The sequence below is a fragment of the Spermophilus citellus genome (genome assembly GCF_964194105.1).
Source record: "Spermophilus citellus genome assembly, chromosome: 6".
NCBI classification, from domain to species: domain Eukaryota; kingdom Metazoa; phylum Chordata; class Mammalia; order Rodentia; family Sciuridae; genus Spermophilus; species Spermophilus citellus.
This window is the reverse complement of record NC_138187.1, coordinates 15,591,503-15,614,692: the sequence shown is the minus strand read 5'-3', so window position 1 is coordinate 15,614,692 and position 23,190 is coordinate 15,591,503. Positions and strand designations below refer to the sequence as shown.

At 46.1% G+C, this 23,190-nt stretch overlaps 1 protein-coding gene across 1 annotated transcript in view; it reads right to left on the bottom strand.

Moving 5' to 3' along the window:
• Positions 1–21,387, bottom strand: part of VWA3A (von Willebrand factor A domain containing 3A) — a gene marked incomplete at its 3' end in the record, with an annotated part of 44,653 nt that extends 23,266 nt beyond the window's left edge. The window contains exons 1-13 of the mRNA XM_081299765.1: positions 21,364–21,387; positions 16,919–17,042; positions 13,009–13,133; positions 12,836–12,913; positions 10,315–10,369; positions 9,042–9,140; positions 7,755–7,861; positions 4,627–4,752; positions 4,194–4,302; positions 3,884–3,949; positions 1,023–1,148; positions 426–561; positions 226–329 (exon numbers count right to left, since the gene is read on the bottom strand). Coding sequence (XP_081155891.1) covers positions 226–329; positions 426–561; positions 1,023–1,148; positions 3,884–3,949; positions 4,194–4,302; positions 4,627–4,752; positions 7,755–7,861; positions 9,042–9,140; positions 10,315–10,369; positions 12,836–12,913; positions 13,009–13,133; positions 16,919–17,041 — 1,254 coding nt within the window. The 5' untranslated portion in view covers position 17,042; positions 21,364–21,387. The remainder of the gene's footprint in view (positions 1–225; positions 330–425; positions 562–1,022; positions 1,149–3,883; positions 3,950–4,193; positions 4,303–4,626; positions 4,753–7,754; positions 7,862–9,041; positions 9,141–10,314; positions 10,370–12,835; positions 12,914–13,008; positions 13,134–16,918; positions 17,043–21,363) is intronic.
• Between the last annotated feature and the right edge of the window lie 1,803 nt (positions 21,388–23,190).

Genomic DNA, 23,190 nt, shown 5'->3' with positions numbered 1-23,190 from the left:
ATGCTAAACACACTCATGAGGTACCACTGAGCTGCACCCTGGCCCTGTTATAGGGATATGGAGAGTGATCCTGAGCTCCAGGGGGAAAGCCTGGCCCCCTGCCCAAGCCTTAGGACCCACTATGGCCCACTTAGGACTCTCATTGCCTGAACCTATCCGAAGATGGGAAGTGCCACAAGGGAGCACCCCTGCAGAGCATGGGACAGAGCTCTGCATTTGAAATACCTCGTGGATAGTTGATGATACTGTCTTCTGCAGAATGGGCACAAATCCTTCCACAGGAGAGAATGCGTTGGGTGCCAGAACCTGATAAAGACTTAATTTCTTGGCTGCAAAAAATTAAATAGTTGGGTTGAGCCCCTAAGGGTCCAGGCTTTTTCCTCGATCACCTGTGTCCTGGGTCTCTGCCCTCTTTGGGAATTTACCTTTTAGGCCATTGATTTTTAGCCACTCTGCAGAAGTCTTGTCCAAGTTTGGGAACTCAATTGAGAGAGGAGCATCATGTCTTGTAGGTTTAGGCAAAAGACTTGTGAACGGTTCTTTCTCCAGCTCTGGAGAAATCTAATTAGAAAGCTCTTATTACATAACCATATTTTACAGCTGGAAAGTCTTCAATCTTCCTCACTTGCTCAGTCCCCTAAGTGGAGCGTCTTAAATCCTGACCTGGTAGATAAAGGACAGTTCTGCTTTCCCCTCCCATCTTCCTCATCCCTTCCTTAGGAGATTTTTTGGAATTTCCATGGAAGTGAGAGATACTCAGTATTTCTCTTCCTCTTCCATGTTCCCATCCTCCCCCTCCCCTCCCCGTCCTTACCACAGATTCCAAGATGGCGGGTAGCTCCACCATGTGCTTAAAACCCAAGGCTAATGCCCAGGCCATATCATTTAGGGAACCCTGATCTAGCCCAGTCTCTCCTAGTCACAGTGGCAGAGTGAAAAACTGTCTCCGAGAGATTGAACTGCATAGTTAGTGTGTAAGTAAAAAGGCAATTCCCAGACACCATTGGTTGAACTCAACCTACCTCCTTCACGGCACAGGCCTGCTCCTTACAAGGGTTGCTCTGGTGCAGGGCTTGCATGTGGCCCAGGAGGCTCTGGGCCTTCTGGATTTCTGCCTGGAGCTCATCCATATCCCGACTGGTATAGAGCTGGGGGAGGGAAGGGATGGTGGTGGCGATCAGCCATCAGAAGTGGCTGGCTATCAGCAGTGGCCAAGGCCGGAAAGGGGCAGGTAACCCAGGCAATTCCCAAAGCTGAGTGGCAGCTTGTTTAAACCAGAGGTTACAAACTGGAAGCCACATGCTAAATTGAGCCTGCAAACGTGTTTTGTTCCACAAGTATAGTATTGGCCTGCGGTGTTTCTAAACAACAGAAGGATTTTCTAACTTTAAAAATGTAAAAGAACACTTTGCACTGACTGAGATGGCTATAATAATAACAAACAAAAAATAGTAAGTGCTGGGGAGGCTGGGGAGGACTGGAACCCTTCTTCAGTGCTGGTGGGAATGTGATGGTGTAGTTGTTATGGAAAGAGTTTGCGGGTTCCTCAAAAAAATTAAGCATAGAATTACCATCAGATCCAGCAATTCCACTTCAGTTCTGTCATCCAAATGACAGGGCTCAGATCCTTGTATACTCATGTTTGTGGGAACATTGTGACCGTCAAAAGGTGGGAACAATCCAAATGTCAATCATTCTGGTCTCTCCAAACAATGAGAGTTATTCATCCCTAAAAAGGAATGAAGTACTGATACCTGCTACAGCATGGGTGAACCTTGAGAACATCATGCTAAGTGAAAGCAGCCAGACTCAAAAGATGAAATATACAGAATAGGTAAATTCATAGAGATCTGAAGCAGATTGGTGATTGCCAGGAGTTTGGAGTGGTGGGAGGGAGAAGTGAGGAGTGAATGCTTTGTGGGTACAGGGTCTATTCTGGGGCTAATGTTATGGTTTAGATAGAAGGTGTCTCCACCAAAAACTCATGTGTGAGACAATTCAAGAAAAAATTTGGAAGTGAAATGATTGGGTCATGAGAGTCTTAACTGATCAGTGCATGAATCCACTGGTGGGGATTTGTTGGGTCATAACTGTAGGCTGGTAGGCTGTGGCTGGAGGGGGTGGGTCACTTCGGGGTATGCCTTTGGGGTATGTATTTTGTCCCTGCTCTATAGTCTCTCTGCTTCCTGGTGCCATATTCTGAGCTGATTTCCTTTACCTCACTCTTCCACTCCGATGTTCTACTACACCTTGAGTAATACAGCAATGGAGCCAGCCATTTATGGACTGAGACCTCCAAAAATGTGAGCTCCAAATCCACTTTTCCTCCACTAATTGTTCTTGTCAGGTCTTCTGGTCACAGAGACGACAGACCTGACTAAAACAGGTGATAAAAGCATTTTGGAACTAGCTAGAGGTGGGGTTGTCCAACCTTGTGAATGTCTTCAATGTCACTGAATTGTTCCAATGATTAATTTCATGTTATGTGAATTTACCTCGGTTTTAAAAAATATAATGGAAAAAAACCATATTTCTGACTCTTCTTGACAAATTGGAAGACCTGGTAAGATTGGGATCACATTTCTACAGAATAACAAGTGGCTGGGCTGAGTAGAGGCCATCTCTTTAAATAGGACATGTGCTATTGTGCTATCTATTTTGCCAAAGTCCTCACATAAAATTCTTTGTACCCATTTCTTCAATAAGAGGGTAAAACAACAGATCCCTCCACACATAAAGCTAAAGAAGAGAATGCAGTGGGCTGCTTTAAGAAATATTTTATCTTAAAACCTGTGGCCCTTTTTCCCCCTGTAGCCTGTGACACCTACAAACAGATTGGGCAGTGAGGCAGCGAGAAAGGGCATGGTCAGACTGACTCCCTGGTATGAAATGCTAGACTTTGTGACACTTGAACACACTTGTGAGATGCAAGCACTCAGTTATTCATGCTTATTCACAGTTACTAGCAGACATAGCCTGTTAGCCAAACAAAGACAGGATTCTTAATCTGCCAAATGGATCTCCTCGTGTTTTCTAATTGTTACCTCCATTGGGAATATGGATGGTGTTTAGCTGTTAACTGGGTCATGGACACTAATGGGTTGGTATAGGATTGTGTTTCAGTCAGATTTTCTCACTGCTGTGACTGAAGGGCCTGACCAGAACAATTATAAAGGAGCAAAGGTTTATTTCAGAGGTCTCAATCCATAGACAGCCGGCTTTATTCCTCAGGGCTCCAGGTGAGGCAGAACCACATGGCGGAAGAGTGTGGCAGAGGAAGGCAGCTCACATGGTGATCAGGAAGCAGAAAGAGACTCCATGCTCCAGATACAAAATATATACCCCATAGCCACGCCCCCAAGGAACCACTTCCTCCAGCCACACCCCACCTGCCTCCAATCACTTAATCCCACCAGGGATCAATTCACTGATTGGGGCAGGGCTATAATCCGATCATTTATCCTCCAAACCTTCTTGCATTGTCTCACATGTGAGCTTTTGGGGGACAGCTCACATCCAAGTCATAACAGACTAATTGCTTTTTCTGCCCAGCTGTGGGTCCCTTGCAGTAGCAGGAGTCTTTCTAGGACTGAGAACAGAGGTGTCTGTTTCACACAGTGCTCTGGTGGGAACTGGGACAGAGGCTGGGCCCGTGTTCATGGGATCTGGATAGTGATAGGGGATTCTGCCAACCAGTCTGTAGATTCCCAGGCGTGCAATCAACTCATCATACACACTGGCAAAGGAGCACTTGTGACCCCAGGTTGTCCCTGTTCTTCCCGTCTACTCATTTTAACCTGATTTTACTTGTGTGAACTTACTGGATATGAGCTGGGAGCCTTGGAGGCAGGTGAAAAGGGTGGTGTGTTGGCAGAGAACTTACCTCTGTCTCTGGGCTGTAGCAGTGGTAGTAGCCCCTGAGTGCTTCTGCAAGGTTCTTCAGGATAGCCTGCAGAATGGCCACAGGATCAGTCCTTGCTAGCTAGGGTAACACCAATGCTCAGACAAGCCCCCTCCTGGCCTGGACCTGCCAGCTCTCCAGTGCTTCCCATTTTACCAACAGGAGAGGTAGGTATAGGGAGGGTGTCTGGTCCACAGTGTGGGAGTTCTGCCCAGTCCCGAAGCCTCAAAAGGCCAGCCCAGCTCACTATTGCCAAGTCCAAAGGGAACCCAGGAGAATCCCAAGTGCTTACAGAGGGGACCTGATCATCGCATCTGTAGGTGATGACTTGGGTGATGAGGTCCCTTCCCATGGAGGATTGTTGGATGTAGTCAGACAGGATTTCAGAAGGCTGGTCTGGGCTGGGGGCGGGGGACACAGAAGAGGAGGAGAAGATGCCCCAGGTCAAATCATCTTGAGAATATGCCACAGCCAAATGGTAATTCCCAGGGAACATCTACTCATTCTGAACCGACCACTGTGACTCAGGATTCCTGTGTAAGGCGCAGGGCTGGGTGGACCCTAGGCCCAGCTACCCTGTCCTAGCTGTGGGTGGGTGACCTGCAAACATGATCCTCTCTTGAGCACGTGTGGAGAACCACGCATGGTGATCCTTCCTCACACAGTGTTTTGCTTCTTAACCCACTTCACGTAGTTTGTTACCCGCTTAGGAAAAGAGGACCTACCAGCTTCCCATTATAATCACCAGAGAATCCAGCCCCTTTAGTGTGAAGATTTTCTTCAGGGCTTGTAGTAAATTGCTGCCTCCCTCAGGCTGCTGTTCCTTTACCCAGAGCTTGAGTTCCTGGAGGCTGGGAAGACACAGCAGCAGCAACCTGATTACACTCATGCACCGCATCATGACCAGAACGTTCTGAAAAACTTTGGTGATTTTGATGTGAAGTGTGCATCACGGAATGGACATATACAAACCAGAGGGTGTGTCCTACCACACATCTGGGCCCTGTGGCGGTGGTATGCAGTGTAGTCTATTGCTCCTTCGAGCAAAACCACAGGAAATCAAACCAATCGTGCGAGGAAGGGATGTAATGGAGAGATGAGGTGCTCCTGGTGGAAACTGCACAGTGTTTTGCTGTGAAGGAATATGCTCCAAACCTCCAGAAGAGGCACAGCACAGGGATGGTGTGTGCTTCAGTGGTGGAGTATTTGGCTAGCATGCACAAAGCCCTGGGCTTACCCCAGAATCACATCCACACAAAGGACAGCATAGTAGACACATAAACTGGAAAGATAGTCATCTATTATCATTTCCAAGTATTATGTACTATATAGAATTGTATATGCTCTCTTTTTCTTTAGTTTCTTTATTTATTTTTGGTACCAGGGATTGAAGACAGGGGTGCTTTACCACTGAGGCATAGCCCCCTTTTTATTTTTTATCTTGAGACAGGTTGTAAGTTACTTAGGGCCTCACTAAGTTACTTAGAGCCTCACTAATTTGCTGAGGCTGGCCTTGAACTTTCAATCGTCCTGCCTCAGCCTCCGAGTCACTGGGATTATAGGAGTGCACCAGTGTGCCCAGCTGTGTTCTCTTTTTATATGTCTGGCAGTGCAGTATTACCACAAATGCATGAGCATTGCACTGTTACAACAGCTATGTCAGTAGGTGGCAGGAATCTTTCAGCTCAGTTACCATCTTATGGAACCACGTCACATATGTGATCCACCCTTCAACAAACTGTCTCTGTGTGGACTCTTACCAGGTGCCAGGTTTAGGACAAATATTAGCTCATTTAACTCTAATGATAACCATTGTGGTAGGTGCCTTTATTCCCATTTTATAGATGAGGCTTACAAACTGAGGCTCAGAGTTAGGACTGGTCCATGGTGATACTAAAAACAACTGATAAAAATGAGATTTCAAATCAAGTCTGACTCCAGAACCTGAGCTTGCAGTGTCTCTGCTATTTGAGGGGCTGAGGCTGAGTCCCTTTCTCTTACCATACCCACCCAACTTTCCTGGAATCTAGAGTTCAGCATGAAGCAAGAACTAATCCCATAACCCTGAGAGCTGGCATGTGGCCAAGGAAGAAGTCCCATCTCATCCGGGACTTAGCTGCACAGCCACATGCCTCACGGGGGCACTAGTGCAACATTCTGCCCTTTCCACTTTTTCAGGCAGACAAAGGGAAAATTGGGCTGGGGTGTTGCTCAGTGGTGGAACACTTTTGGTGGTGCTAGGCTGTTCCATCCCTAGCACCACCAAAAGGAAAAAGAAAAGAAAGTATATCTCCATTTGGTGCTAATGAGACTGTCACTTGTTACTTTAGCTGTCTGGTCACCTCCCTCCGCCCCACGGCATGCGGACAGAACCCCACTCTAGCCAAGCACTCTGCTAATCCAAGTCTCCCTTTGAACAGAGAGAACAAGTCCCAGCCTAGCACCTTCTCTAGCCAATCAGTTTCTAGCTGGAATTCAATATTTCATTATATTTATTTTTATGGTTACTGTCTAATTGTGGCACGTGATGTGTGATTCTTGGTTATAGTCTTGATAGAAAATTGCCTTCAATAATAAATAGAGTTAATATAAAGATATGGTAAAAGTGCCGCATTGTGGCAGGGATATGACATAGGGACATGATAAGGGAAGCCCAGGAATGACTGGAGCTGAGGATCTCAAGGTCCAGGGAATGGTGACCCAACTGGAGTACAAAAGAGAGTACAGAATGCTCGAGTTCACTGAGCACCTGTCCCGGCCAGGTACCCATTTCTCATTTCATCATGACAACTCTGGGAGGAGTAGGTCCCACTGGCCCTGTTCTGCAAACAAGGGTTAGAGGACTTGTCAGATTCCACCAGAGACCATCAGAGCCAGGATCCTGCCAGAGCTGCCCAAGCCAGGCCATCTCTGTATGTGGAAGGATTCCCTTTCACAGCTGGTGCTGGAGAAGGGGGTTTCCTTTCCAGGAATTTAAGCTGGGAACCCAATCTGGGCTCTATTTTCTCAGGTGTCAACATTAAGACAACATCCATGAGAAGCACTCAGCATCACACCCAGTACGTACTAGGTGACATCCTCTTGATGGAAAAGAGGTTTCTACATACTGGCACAAGTAGGAATTCATACAAACCTCCTTTCCACCCCACAAAACTCCAAACTAGAATCCCCCAATAAAGGACAGGTATGCAGAAGAATTCTTCATAGCCATCAAGAAGAGCGAGATGGATCTGTAGGCACTGCTAGAGTGGGTGAATGATCAAGGTACAGAACAACGTTACCTGCTCCCGCTTATGTTCAAATATACAAGTGCATGAATATTCAGTCTGTCTGCAAAAGCACTCACATGTCCTATCCCTATGTGAGTATGAGTATAACCAGAAGCCGGGCACAGTGTGCACACTGGTATTGCCAGCTACTCCAGAGACAGAGGGGGGAGGATCCCCTGACCCCAGAAGTTCCAGACCAGCCTAGGCAGCACAGGGAGACCCCTGATAAACCAAACTATCATAGGGAAGTGAGGAGGAAGCTGGAGTTAGAGGGAGACTCGTTATTATTTATGTTTCCTACTGTTTGAATTTTTAAAAACATGCATGTTATTTTCATAATAATAAACCAATCATTGCTAATTTGCTGGACAAAAATCATGCCTTGTAAGTATCTTGTCTTTCATTTTGTGGGCTGGTCATTTGCACAGTGACCATTCCCCCCCCCCAATTTTTGGCTGGCTGAGCTTCTGCTTTTGTGAACTGGTCACTTTGTATTCACTTATGGGGGTCCACACTCGATGAAGAAGACACTGATGCTTAAGGAGGAAAGCAAAAAGTCCTGGTGGAGGCTGGGTAGCACTCACGTGAAGGTGCTGACTTCCACGGGGTCTGGCCAGAGGGGATTGATGGTGGTGCCAAAGGACAGGACATACAGCTTCTCTTTGAGGCTCAGCTGCTCATCGATGAGGCTCTGCCAGACAAAAGGACATCACTGGCTCACAGAGCCAGGGGCCACGAGGAGCCTGGTGTCACCCCTCCAGCCTTAGCGGGACCCTCTGGGATGGGGCGTGAGCTGTGCTGAAATGCAGGCTCTGAGCCTTGGCTTGGTGGCCATCCCCAGGTTCCACCCACTGGGTCTCACGTGGTGAGGGGAGCTGGCTGGCCACCTGTCTCAGCATGCGCTGTGGCTGGACCACGGGCACCTAGCTGCCACATGGGGTGGGGGTTGGGGGGTGACAGCGGCATCACTGAAAGGCATGAGGGCTGGCAATGGAGCCATGAGCAAAACACCAGCCCGTTCAGTGCCCTCAAGCGGCAGCTCCTCCCTCCTCCCTGGTCAGCTAGAAATGTCACCTTCCTGCCACCAACATGAGCCTAACATTAGACCACCAGGCCTGGGGAATCTTTGGAACCTGAGGTCTTATCATGAGAGGAGCTTGCATAGACATCTATTCCCCGACCCTCAGAACAGGGGACGACTCTGGACAGCTGAACAAGCTGGGCCACATTGAGCCTGTGCCTGATAGAAGAGAGGGGTTTTGCTGCTGTGGTCTCCCTAAAGCTCTAGGGATTTCCATAATATCCCTTCCCCTCCCATCAGAGACTACAGAGGCTTTTCTCTCGGCCAGGTCTGGCACTGAGCACTTTATTGGAACAAACTCCTTCCATGTGGCCCTGTTAGGTAGCCGAGTTCTTGTTCCCATTTCACAGAGAAGGTAGTTAAGCACTGGAGACCTGAGATACCAGGGTCCATGGCCCAATGGGGGTTTGGGTTTGTCTCATCATCTGACTCTAGAGTTCTGAGCTTTTCTACTCCAGATACACCAAAGAAACCAGAATAGCCCCTCCTTCCAGAAAAGTCCAGGATCCTAGTGCTGTCCTGGGCTGGAGTCAGCCCCCAACTGATTCCCGCCTTCACATCCTCTCTCCAGGGAACTGCGGGCTCTCGAGGCAAAGTCTAGTTGGTTGGTGGTGAGAATACTAGAAGTTCACACTGCAACTGAAAATGGGGTGAGGTTTCGCAGAATCCAATGCATTTCTCTCATGTAGGTGCTAATTAAGCAGCTGGGTTCTTCACAGAACACTCTGCTTTGCATTTGTTGTAAACAAAGCCAGGGAGGGTCGGGGAGTGACTCAAGGTATAGACTTACCATGAAGTCATTCTGGAATTCTTCCTTCCGAGGGCCACTGCCAAATGCTGATGCATCAAGGAGGATGCCCACCCTGGCCCCCTTGATGGAGCCAAACACCTAAAACCAAGAAGGCATTCAGAAATAAGCACCACAACTCTGTGGCTCTCCTGGGCCATGCACAGAGCAGCTCTGCATGAAACAGAGGTGCAAACACCCTCTTACTTCAACAAAAGCAGCAGGTGAAGCCCCCCACCCCTCCATTTTATGGGAGAAAAAGCAAAACCCCGGGTCCTGACTTCAGCTCTGGGCATTATCTGCTCCCAGGCCATGCATGACAGCCTAGTTTCTAGAAGTTCTTTTTCCTTAGCACTACTGTGTACTCTCATAAAGTGAGGGCTGCCCATTACAGAAAAATCTGGAGACTGTAGAAAAAGCATCCTTTGTAAGAGATGAAGTTTGAAGTCTAATGACATCAGCCTATCCTAATTTCTCTATGCCCCTTTTTATGTTGCTGACTACCAGTCAAAGGCAGATGTGCTGGGCTCCACAGCTGCTGTGCTATTTCTGTGCATTTCTAATTGAGTTTCTAAAGGCGATTACCATATGCATGTCAATGCTGTTGGACTCTGTACTCTAGTGCCCTCCTGTCAGAGTGGCATGTCAACTGGAACTTTTTATTCATATGAAATTGAGAGCTCTCTAGAGGCAGTAGGTGCCATTGGATGTTTTTGTCTTAAATCAACTTTATTGGACTTTATTGGCTGCTGAATTTTCCTCTTCCATGTACTCAGATAATTTTTTTTCTTTCTTTTTTTTTTTTTTAGAGGGAGGTACTAAGGATTAAACTCAGGGGGTGATTAACCACTGAGCCACAGGGATGAGCGCAGGCTCAGCCTAGCCAGGTAGCATTTCTCACCTCCTGGTCATAGTGATTTTTCTAAATTAGTCCAGTAAGAATCAATCCCAGGCCTTGGGAGGGAACAGGAAGTGAGGTCCCTTTCAACTGGACTTGTCTAGCTAGTGACATGGAAGCTTAGATTGCTGGTGGCCCTCTTTCCCAACCCTGGGGTGAGCCCTCCTGACAGCAAAACCAATCCTCAGGAAAGCAGAGCCCAGACAAATTGCACTCGGGTCCAACTGTGTCTGGGTACAACTTCATTCATGGAGGTTAACAAGTTTCTTTTTTAACTTAAGCCCGTTTAAGTTGGAGAGCTGTCGTTTGCAGCTGAAAGAATTGTAACCAGTACAGACAGAATGGAAAGGGACAAAGAACAAGATCCGCGTCTGTTACCTTCTTGCTGTTTTCTGTGAGCCACTGGATTCTCTGCTGGTAGCGTTCAATAACTCTGTCAAGACACCAGAAAGACTCATCACTACAGTCGGCTGAGCAACAGCCACTTACACCCACAGGAGGAAGGTGTGGGTGGGATCTTTTAGAAATCTAGGCAAAATTTAGCCAAGAGAATAACTACAGCTCTGAGTTTTCCAGGACGCCAGGTAAAATCCCGAAGGGTATGTGGAAGATATTGAGTGCAGAGGCTGCTCTGCTGGCGACATTATCAATGGCTGCTTGGTGGGATGAGGGGCAAGCTGCAGAGTGAGGGGAGATCCAGGAGGTCGGGGGACTTGCTCATGAGGAAGGTGGAAGAACATTCTTGTATTTGCTCAAATCTGTGTCTTCTTAGATGCAACCACCCCTGGTCTCCTGGAGAATGATCCTAAAGGCTCAACCGAGGTTGTTCAGCCGAAACTTCTGGGTAACAAAATATTGGTTTGCAAAAAGTAGCCAGAGGAATTTCTTGATGTTGTCTTAATGCAAAGCCAGCCATTCCCGTCACTGGTTGGACAGTAGCACATGATGGGGACTCAAGGTAAAGACCCAGTCATTTGAGTTTAACTGACTTGCACTCACTGAGGGCAGGTAGATTTGGGGACCAGAAAAGAGCAAGGAAAACCCATAAATATAAAATGGTGGGGCAAGGAGTGGTGGGTAGATGTGTAAGTGGTGGGTGGATAGACGTGAGCTAAGAACATGAGCTTCATAATGAGAGGGGCTTGGGCTTGAGAGCCAGCTCTGCCTATCACTAGCTGTATGACCTTGGGCAGGTATGGTAACCTCTCTGAGCCCCAGTGCTGTGTCATCTTCAGCAAGCAGATAATAAAGCATTCTATCCAAGTCGATTTGTCCAAACTCAACTCACTGTAGGTCAATTCTCTGATGATCCAGTTGCCAAATGACCAATTAGCTTAATAGACTAGAAAATTCCGTAAAGTGCTGGATTCACAATTAAAACCAGTCAACTAAAATATCACAGAATTCTTCAAAACTCATTTAATCTTCTAACCCAATAAAAATTGCTATAAAATTTACCTTTAAAATGTTTTGATAAATTTGGCAAATTGGTCAACTCTGTGAATGATCATTTTAGCAACTTACTTTTGATTAGCTGGTGTGAGAGTAACACAAAGTTTTGGGTTGTTGTAAAGGTGAAATACAGCCCTTAGCAGAATTTGTGACACATTAATTAAATATTATCTATCATCATCATCATCATCAGCAGCAGCAGCAGCAGCACCAGCATCACCTTTCAAAAAACCTCAGTAAAACAATAATTATGGATCCTAGGATTGCTATAACTAGGATGAAAGGACCATCCTAATCTGTCAGTCTGTCTACTGATTATCCAGAGACACATCTGTATGCATGTGTGTATGTATTTGCACATATTCTTGTACTATCAAATCAGTTCAGGAGAGGGATGTATGCATATTTTTGACATACATTATAAAGGTATGAGCCCAACCAATTTGAACTTGAAAGTAGTAGCTTTTGTTTTTTGGTACTGGGGCTTGAACCCAGGGGTGTTTTTACCACTGAGCCCTTTTTATTGTTTTTCTTGAGACAAAGTCTCACTAAGTTACTTAGGACCTTGTTAAATTGCTGAGGCTGGCCTCAAACTTGTGATCCTCCTGCCTCAGCTTCCTGATTTTCTGGGGATTACAGGCGTGCACCACCATGCTCAGCTCTAAAAGTAGTCTCTCTTAACCATTAAACATCAAAAGAAACGGGTGAGGTTTTATGGGTTCATCCAAAGGGTGAACAGTCTTACTGTAGGACTGTAAGACTCATTTGGTCCAACCTTTAAATTTGAGAAAAGGGAAAACTGGGGCTACAGGTGGGAAGAGATCTGCCCAAACTCCTGTGAGATTGGTGTTTGAACACAGTTACTTTCAGGCTGGGGAACAACCTAACTCTTGAGCACTGGGTTATGGGAGTGAAGGACCCCAGCCCCATAACCTAAGGCCTGATTATGAAAAGTAGAAAGTATGCAGTAAACAGGGTGAGCTCACTACATAACCTGTTAGAAAGGGCACCCTGACCACATCACAGGACATGCTTGAGCAAACTGGGATCATAAGCGGGAACAGGGAGGAAACACAATGTAAACCTGTGAGATTAATGAGTTTTTCGGGAAACTATAGTGAAAAATAAGTTTATCATAGTGAAAAACAAGTTTATCATAGTGAAAAACAAGTTTACCCTTTAAGTGACATGTATTCTGGATTCAAAAATACCTGTTATTGTGCTAGGTGGAAAACAACTCCTTTTTCCCTATAAAAGATCTGTACCCCAAAGCCCGGTGTGCCAGTTCACCAAAGCTTCGGCTGAGGTTTTGCTGTGCACCCGCAGGCGCCTGTGTATTAATAAACTTGCCTCTTGCTTTTGCAGCCAGTGTGACGCTAGTTCTCTTTTGGACGGGGGATTTGAGGGTCCGGGGGTCTTTCAGGAGGACATTGAGAAACATACTTACTCAGAAAGCTTTGATTCAAAACGGTAGATGGTGTGGGTGCAGAAGCGCACTTTTTGGGTGACATTGCAGCTCTCTTCCCTGAAAAATTAAAGCCTGGTGAAGGGGTCTCTCAGGACTGGGGGTGGGGCATATCATGCAGCTCTCAGGAGTGAGGGGAATGGCTTCACACTTACAGCATGGCTGTGCCCTGATTGATGAGGTCAGCCAGGGTGAGTTTCTCAAACTTTAAACTGTGAGTTGAAAGCCAGTCTTCAGATTCTTCCAAAACTGAAGACTGATCCTTGCTTTCCTGCAGCTTCTGCAAGACAGAAACCAGAGTCAGACAGAAGACTGTGTGTGAGATAGGGACAAGGATGCCTTGGTTTTCTTCACGTGGATACCCCAGGGGTGCCAGATCCCCCGCTAAGGCATTCTGCAAATTCTCCTTGCTATAGAAACAAATGGTGGCCAGTACTCTGGGCCAGTGGCTCTGGACACCCAACCTGTTCCCTATCCCATGCCTCGGCCATTCTAGGGTAACACCACAGCCTGCCTTGTAAATGACTATGCCCCCACACAGTGGCCAGACAACACGATCATAGAACTCTGAGCCACAACCTCTGCAGCAATTCACCCCAAGTAGTCAGGATTTAGTCACTGATTGTTAACTTCCCCAATTTGGGGATGAGGGAATACCATGAATTGAACCTATCGGTGCTTAATCACTGAGCCACATCCCCCAGACTTTGAAAAAAATATTTTATTTAGAAGAGACAGGGTCTCCCTGAGTTGCTTAGGACCTTGCTAAGTTGCTGAGGCTGTCTTTGAACTTGTGATCCTCCTGCCTCTGCCTCCCGAGCCTCTGGGATTACAGGCATGCGCGACTGCACCCAGCAACTTCCCTATATTTTTGTTCCCACTTCCAACTCAGGACCAACCAGAGAAAAGTCAAATGTCCCCAAACCAGTCATAGATGATGCCTGCTTCTAAAGAGCTCATCTCCAGCCACCTCACACAATACCCTCAGACTTGCAGCCGAAGTCTCCCCTTTTTCATGACAAATTTCCCCCTTTCCCCACCTGCCTTTGAGTCTCTGCAAAACACAAGTGATGGTGGGTTCATTTGGTGGGTCTTCTATTTATTTCCACACTTGTATTCTCTGTACCCTTTCAGGTGAGCGAGCTCTGCTGCCCGTAATTCTAAAAGGTCCTTTAAACATTTAAAGGACCTTTTAGAATGTGAAAAGTGGGGTGATTCTGTTCAGCTGTGGATGTTTTAGAAAACTTTCCTAGGCATTGAAGGATTGAGGCCATGACAGGGACGGCGCTCCCCTGCTGGGACCTAGTGACCTTTGTGTCACTTACATACTGCTAAGCTCAAAATGTACATGGTGTACTTGGTGGTGGAGCTGAAATCTGTCATGACAAGAATTTGACATGGGCTGTGCTTTCTGGGAGCCGGAAGTTGGCGAATCCTGGTGTGGGGCTGAGTTGGCCTGGTCTGCTCACCTCTTCTGGAGCCTGGCATTTCTGCCTTCCCCTTTCCAGTGGGTATTTCTGAGCCATTACCTTGAACTGGGCCCTGTCCCTGGTGCTAGGGCTGTGTGGACAAGGAAAGAAGTGCTACATCCTAGCATGGAGAGGTGGGCAGTAAACTGGGAAGGCATCAACATGCATTACAGTCTCAGAGAGGAGCCATGCCATTAAGAGAACAGAGCGGGGGAAGTTGATGGAAAATGACTGGGTGGAGATGGGGAGGCCGATTAGTCGCCTGAGCTGGAAATTCACCTTCCAGGTGGAGGCCTGAGGGTGGGTAGGGCTTGAAGACCAGAAAGGCAGCCGCATGTTGGAGCGCAGAGAATATGGGGTAGTGGGACCCAAGAAGAGGCTGGACGGACCCCTCTCCCCACAGCCTGGATCAGGTGGGGACTCTGAAGGAGCTTCCAGGACTGTTTCTGTGCACAGAGGTCCTAAGTGTTGCCAGAGCCGGCCACGATTCAGCTGGGGGGTGAGACCCCAGCTCAGCCCCATGTGTGACACCCTTTCCTCCAGTGGTATCTAAGGAATGTGGGGTGAGTCTGAGCACTCTTTAAAACCCGGCTGGGACCCCAGGCCAGATTCAAAGATGTTTGAACCCTAAGTGGGTTCTCCTGGACCTTGTGTGTGCCAGGGCTCTCCTGGGAGTGAACGGGGTGTGGGGGAGGAGATGGACACTGCCTGGTGGCTGGTTGAGCTACTGTGCCCAGGTAGAGGCATTCTCCATTTCCTAGATTCGTGACGGGGCATTGCCTCTCTTTCTCCATCTGTATAATGGGCATTGTGAAGCTATGGTTATAGAATATAACCTTGAGTGTCCCTGCACAAACAATTCTCCACCATGATCCTTATTTTTCCCTGAGGTTTGGTCATAAATGTCCCCCGCCACCACCAAAAGCAAAAACAATGAAAATAAAACACTGCTACTATCTTCCCTCTAGATAGCATCCATGCCTTCGTTCTGTGCCTGAGACCTGCTCTGTCCTCTGTTCCAAAAGGAAATTAGCAGGTATGAAGGAAGCATGAAAAACACGCTCAATAATCATAGCAAAACCTCAGCAGCACTTACTGTCAAGTATTTTCCATACATTAACCTATTTACCTCTACAAAGTAGGTTCATCATCATCATAACCCCATTTTACTGACAAGGAAACTGAAGCACAGAGCACTTAAGTAATTTGCCCAAGGCCACACAGCGAGTAATGGTGGAGCTGGGATTCAATCCCAGGCTTATGAAGCTCAAGTCATGCTTGTAACCATAACACTATGCCAGTGCTGAACTGCTTATCTCCTGAAAGAATGAGAGAAAGGACTGAAAACTTGCTCCTTTTGTGATTCCATGCTAATCAACATCCTGCCCTTGAAAGGCACCCATTAATAGCAAGGTCCCTGTCCTATACTTCAGGAAATGCTGCTCTGCCTCCTGCGAACACTAGATGTCACTCTTCTCATCTTTAAGGACTGGCTGGGACCTCTGAGCTTGCGAGCATTTCATCTTCCATCTTCCTTGCATTTGAAATGATCTTTCATGTTGGAGCACGTGGATTTTGAGTTACTATTATTTAGAGATCTACTCTTAACCACATTTTAGATTTGGACTGTTCGTTACATATGAAAGTAGGTGCTTTACATGGAGTGGTGTTGGGCAATTCTTTCCCTCTTCCCTACAACTCTCTATCAGAGAGGAAAAGGAGACTCTGAATGTGGCTGATAAATTAAGAGTGGTCCTTTGTACACCTGGGAAGTCACCTCACATTTTGATATGAAGTTAGTTGGAATAAAGAACCATGTCATCAACATTTGAAATCACTGAAGATTTCTTCAGCATTTCAAGATGCTGTTGACCTTTCCTCATTTCCTTTTAATTAAACTTGCATTCCCATAAATGCCAAAACTTGAGAAAAGAAAATAGGACTGTTCTTCTGGTTGTATAATACCAGCATTAGAAGGTATGGTTTTAAACGGATTACCATTCAAAGGTACCATATTTAAATTCTAGATATTCTAGTAGGTTAGCAGATGGTTGTGGGATAGCCTTGCACCTGACAACCAGTCATGGTGGCTCTTTCCATTGTAGAATGAATGTTCTAGACAGTCCCACCCCCTCTGGAAAGCAGCTTGCTAATACATGGAGAGTCAGCCTAATATCAAAGTCTGTCTATTCTAGAGCTTAATTCTGTCACGACTCTCTTGCTTTACCAGCACTTTCTGAAACAGAATTTTCTATCTAAATTTTAGGGAATCCTAAAATTAAAAAAAAAGTCTTAGGAAGGGGAACTTCAGAATAAAATACTTTACAGACTTTGACAACATGATCAGAATCTTGACAGACTCCTGAATATTTAATGATGTGGCCAAAAAGACTATAAAATTCCTACGAACAACATAAAGATTTTCTTCATTCATTTCTAAAGGCAGGGGATTAGAGATGAATGCTTAATTAACCTTTTTTTTTTTTTTAGTCTGGGGATCCTATGTGAAGAAAGAAATACCCAGAGTTGATTGATGGTGTTCTCTGTGCCCTAGCTGTGACATGTCACCACTCACTAAAAGTGCCTTGGTTTTTACCAGTAAGTCCTGGGTCTGGTTAACGTGGGTGACCAGTAATCCATTGTCTGGATTCTGGCTGGGTCCATTCATATTCTTCTGGGTCATTTGCTTCCTTGGATCTCTATCAGTGTTTTTCTTCATGCTACAAAACATAAAGTGATTAGATCAATGTCCTGGACATCGACTCTACACAACCAGTGCCTCCCTCTTTTCTTTCCTCTAGTTTCAAAAGGATTCCAAGAACATTGCTATTTCTGTGCAGGAACTGAGAAGGTGCACCCTGTAGAGTCCTGATCAATTATCAAGTTCGTGAGACATTACATCATACCATTTTGGTGGTTAGATAATGAAAGCCCCCAGGTAGATAGATGTAAAATGTTGCAATAACCATTATCTGGTCTCACTTCAAGGCAGACATTCCCCTCTCGATTCCCATGGGGAAAAAAAAAAACATTGCTGTTGCTGTTTTTATTTGCAAAACCAGAGAATCCTGCTTAGGAATGATTTTCCAGAAATCTATTATCTTGACCATGGAAGACATGACTAATTTGGGTCCCATTATAAAAATAACCTACTCTTATTTTCCTAAGGAGGAAAAGAACACAAGAGGATAAACACAGCATGTAGACAATATTTTTGCGGGGTTTGCTCAGCTCAGCTGTTCTTTAGTTACCAATACACTAAATACATATTGAACATCTAGTAGGTTTAAGGCATTGTGCTTTGTGCTAAGGATTCAAAGGTGAACACGGTGGCAAGGGTTTCTCCACTTTGGCCTTCTGATGTTCGGGGGTGGACCATTCTGTTGTGTGTGTACATTGCAGAATGTTTGGCAGTGTCCCCGGGCTGCTCCCTGTTAGATGCCACCAGCACCTTCCTCCTCCTTGAGATAAAAGCATCTCTGGACATTGCCAAGTATCCCCTGATGATGGGGGGGAGAGGTGCAAAACTGACCCCCGTTGAGAACCAGTGAGATAGGTATTGTCCTTGACCTTGTGGGGTTTATATTCTAAAATTGGTCTGAAAAATCAAAATTACACACCATGGCACACGCTGTGAAGGAACAGACAGGAGGCTGTCATAGAAAGGCATCAGGAAAGGAGCTCTTCGGCAAGGTGAAGTGGTGGGGGCAGGTGTCTTTTGAGCTCAGATCTTTTTGAAGGGTGAAAAGGAGAGTCCATGGGAAGGATGGGAAGCAGAGTGAACAGCCGGTTTCCAAACCCTGAGGTGAGGAAGAGCTTGGCCAATCCAAGGAACTCACAGAAGGCCTGTTTGGCCAGATGGTAGGAATTTCAAGATGAGGAGAGTAGAATAGAAAGAATATTGAGATGAGGCTGAGCTCAAGTGAGATCCTTCTGCTTTGGAAGGCACCGCTTATTGGAGGTGTATATCCAGGATGGATCAATCAGATCCTCTCACTGGGAATTTGGTATTAGGAGCAGGAAGAGGTTCTCCAGGGGGAGGTGGAGGGGATGGTCATTTCTGTGGGGCCATGGTCTCTGGCTTCTTCCCTTCCTGCCTGCTCCTTCCTCAGGCTCCTTCCCAGACTTCTCCTCTACCTGTTTTCCTGGAGACTAAGGAGGGTGCATGGCTCTCATGTCTCCTCTTACCAGGCTTCCACTGCCACCTATCCATGAACGACTGCTATTTGTACATCAAGAGCTCAGGCGTCCCTCCCTGACTCCAGAGCTGGGTATTCACTGACACCGGATATTTCCACTTGAAGCATTTCAAACCCAATGTGCTCAAGACTGAACTCGTGATATTCCCTACAACACTCTCCTCTTTCCATTGTTTTCTACAGAAAAGAACCACCATCTACTTAGCATCTACTTACAGGAGTCAAAAATCTAGGAATTGTTCTTGACACCCACTCCTGATGCCATTCCATCATCTCATCCTGTTAGTTTTAAGACTCTCTCAAACCTCACCATTTATCTGTCTCCATGGACATTTCTCCAGTCCAGGCCACTGTCACCTCTGTCGTAGACACTGCAGTAGACCCTGGCTTGCCCTCTAGGTCCCCTCAGCCCTCCCATCCAATCTGTTCTCTTTACCAACTGGGGTATCTTTTAAAAACATGAATCCAGTGTGGTACTCTCATCTTCTCCCTGTTGCTCAAAACTCATCAAAGACTTCCCTTTTTCCCTAGGAGGAAGACTAAAATGGAATTTGAGGCCCCACAGGGTTTGACTGCTGCTTATCAACCTCTCTAGACTTCCTACTTTCCCACGCACAAGGGCCCTGGAATGCTTCATAGTTCCTCTCACCCCAGGATCTTTGCATGTGCTGCTGTCTTTGCTCTGGAACATTCTCCTCCCCTCCCTGTACTCTCCTAATCTTTGATGTTTTAGCTCATATATGTTTCCTTTGGGAAAAGTCTCCAGCATTCCATTCAAGTTCAGGTTACTTTGTTTTATATATTTTCCCAGGACTGTGTTCCTTTCTTTTAAATAGCTTGTCTTAATTTGGAGTGATAAATACATTAGCATGATTTTTAAAGAAATGGCATGTCTCTCCCATGACACTATTGTTTACGTGAGAGCAGGGACTGGCAAACAATAAGTATTTTGAGGAAGTGAGGATAAAGGAAAGGAGGTTAAAAAACTACCTCCACTCTTGAATTTCTAACTATTTATCCCAGGCATTTGGTAAGAACAGACCCATTTTCTGCTCTTGGTCTCTGTGAACCTGTTTCTTATAACTCTACTTTTTTGCTTAAGCTAGCTTATTTCAGTTTCTGTTACTTGCAACCAAACAAATCCTGGCTATGCACAACCTGTGAGAAATTATGAAGTTGCAGCTCGAACATTAGTATATTCTCTTAGGAAATTGCTCCATGAAAGAGCTTAGCAATGGTTCAGCAACTGGCTTTTCACTTCTTTTATTTGGAAGATGCTTTATTATCTGGGAAGCACCAGGGTCGTGTGGCAGTGTCTTAAATTAAAAACCAAAACTGGCTTGACTTCAGCGAGCTTTTCTGGAAACGCTATGGCAGGGACTGTAACAGAAATGCTTGATCAACAGGGGCCCCTTCATAGGGTCTCAGTTCCTTATTTGTGGGGTGGTGGTGGTGGTGATTAATGCTTTTTAAAATGCATTTGAGGCCTGTGAATGGTTCTGGGGGCTCTTACATGGGCCAGTGGAGGAGACCAAGCAATGTGGGGTCTGGGAAGAGCTCTGGACCTTGGGTTTTCTCATCTGCAGAGTGGAAGAGGGATGAAGTAACCGAGGGCCTACTTCTAACTTCATTGTCAAGAGGATCGAATGAAATCAAGTTTGAGAAAATGCTTTTCAAAATACAAAGTACTATAGAAATGCAGAATGCCACTAAATATCTGCCGCCTTGAAGCACTTCAGCATGAGACTCCTAAGCACTTATTCCTTTCATGAATATTTCAAGTGCCTTGGGGACCCAGAGAGAGCTGGTACTGGGGAGTAGGATGAACTGTCACAGCCTTACCCTCAGGCCTCTGTTCAGAGTCCAACAGGACCCTCCACCCATTTTAGTGTTTTCCACAGCAGACTTCACCATCTGACCTTCTGTATGCCAATGGTCTACTCCTTCTGTCCCAACCTGAGCGCACTAGACGTGAGCTCCCTGAGGGCAGTCGCTTAGAAATGTCCACTGCTAGAATACTTTTACAGTGCCTAAAACATAGTAGCTTCTTAAAAAACAAAAAGGCACTTATTGAACAAATGCTTTAAGGGCAGGCCCAGAATTTGGGCAAAAGTGGGCCATATTGCCCAGGGAGAGTGGCTAGAAGAGAAGGGAAAGTACAGACTGGTCCATGGCTGTTGGCATTTTGGTCAAAGGGACGGAGGAAGTGCTGATTTGGGGATAAAAGAAAACCTTCAGCTAACTTTCTGAATTATTAATAGCTGATTCTCCTAAATATTCATCCAGGATAAAGCCATCCTCAGGGTTTGTACTTTTAACTGCAGAATTGTCTCATGCCTTGTCCCCAGCCAATCATGATGCCAGAATGATTTTTTTCCTAATATGCAGAGTTCCTGCTATCACTACCTGTTTAGAACTCTGCCATGGCTCCTCAGTGCTCTAAGTCAAACAAGTCAGACCTTCTTCCCAAGAACCCCTATTTCCACATTTTACTATTTCATACCTACCTGTGCTCAAGTTGTTCTCAAAATGCCCCTTTCCCCTTTCATCTGGCAATAAACTCAGTAAGTTCCTTCTGATCCCTATTTGCTATCCCAAATTCCGTAGCAGAAACCCTGTGGAAGTCTTGTTTGCTATTCTATTTCATATTAAGTTGACATGGTGTCTCCCCAACCAGCTTCTCTATTGCATATTCTCGGCACCTAGAACCTGGCTTGGCAGGCAGGGAGCAGGGACTTAAGATCCCAGGCTCCCTAAAGCTTTCTTGCTTAGTCAAGGAGTTAGCATCTGGGCCTCTCCTGCCCCCTTTCTTCCAAACCCTGTCCCCCCTTGGGACACTCACCTGCTTTTATTTGCATTTCCTTTTATTTCTCCATTTGTGGGAGAAGGGTCTCTGGCACTCCAGGGCTCTGCTTCTCCTGCTTCAGATTTCTAGTTGCTCCAAGCTCCTCTAAGCAACTCCATAGGGGAGCCTGCCCTGCAGGAAGTGTTAGCTGGTCTCCTAGGCAACCGACCAAGCCATTGCAGCTTGGGGCAGGGCAAGGGGAAAACTCTGGCCCCAGGGAAGAGTTATCACCTCTTTGTTAAGAACCTCTCCCAGGCAATCTACTCTCTTTCACCCTCACAAGATCCTGGAAGCAGGATTTGGATCTCTTTTCTATTTTTAGAACCTCTGGCTCAGCAGAGGACTATGGTTAAGACCTGCTGTTTTCTTGTGGTAGAAATGGAAGATACCAGAGAGCCTGTAATGAGCATGAAAATGGTGATCTTCTCCTTAGACTCCCTAGGTCTCCCTGGGAGAAGACTGACAGTCTCCACCCCCACCATGCCCAGTCCTGCCCAAGCCTGGCTAATGCGGCAGCATGCTCAGTGACCCTCTTAGCATCACAAGACAATTATCTTCTACAGTGGTTCCTAGACCTGGGTGCCCATCCGAATCACCTAGGCTGTTTGCTAAGCAAGCATGTACATTCTCACGCAGGCGACTGATTAGAACTGTGGCCATTGTGGGAGCATGAACCTTTAACAATGGTCTCAAGTGATTATGATGTAACCAGGTCCTGGCCCATCACTGGGGGCCTCTCTAACCTCTTCTTTTATAGAGTTCAAGAGAAATGAAGTGATGAATCCAATGTCAACCAGCTTGTAAGTGGCTAAGGTATCTGCACTTAGTTTTTCTTATCTAAGTAATTTCTCAAAATCACTCTTCAGTTTCTGAACCTTAATTTAATAAGAAGTTAGAATATGTGCAGTCTGTGGTAGTTATCATGTTACAGATGTCCTTTAGATGTTGAGCCCAGCAGCGTCTCCTACAGGCCAGGTCAGGAACAACCACACTCCTCAAAGTAGAAACTTGATCCAGCATGTTACTTGGGCAGTCATGGGCTGGGAGCACCATGTGTAAAGCCAGGGTATTTAGCATTTAGCAACACCACCAAGAGCGAGATCAGAAAGAAGGGACTCACAGGCCACAGTAACCCATGGTTACTCTGTGAATAGGAGGTGAGGATCTTGGTGACCACCTTGATGGAAATCCCGGGTGGAAGAGGCGGGCTAATTTTGAGACACCACTTTGTGAGACATGGCAGGTCATCTAATACTCTCATTTCCCTGGGTCCCTGGATACATGGGTTTTTAATGTTTTACCAGCAGTAAAACTCAGTACTGAAAACTCTTGTTATTGCTTTCTTCTACTCGAGCTTACGTGACACACATTCTGAATGTTCTCGTGCAAAATGGATAAAGCAGAGTAAGATTTTCAGGTTGACCAGCCAAGAAGAAAGCTGTGTGTGGGTACCATTTTTCTCAGCTCCCCTCAGAATGTAGACTGATTGGACCCATGTAAGGCATCAGAGCATAACAGGAATTCTCCTATTTGAGGCTCTTGGGACCTGATCAGGGTCAACTCCTATTCCATGTGAGAGCTGGTAACGTTTCCCAGGCATATGGAGAGACCTTTTGTGTGTGTGTGTGTGTGTGTGTGTGGTTACTAATTTGTGTTTTCCTTTATTTCAATCCTTCATTTCAAACTAGGGAGCAGGTGCTTTTTGTTGAGTGGAGAAGCAGCATGAAGTCAACAGCTCTGTCTTTTGTAAAAGCCTCAGCTCACTAAAAGATTCAAGGGACATGCTGAGGCAGGGAAGGTAAGTGATGTGTTAAATGTCAAGTG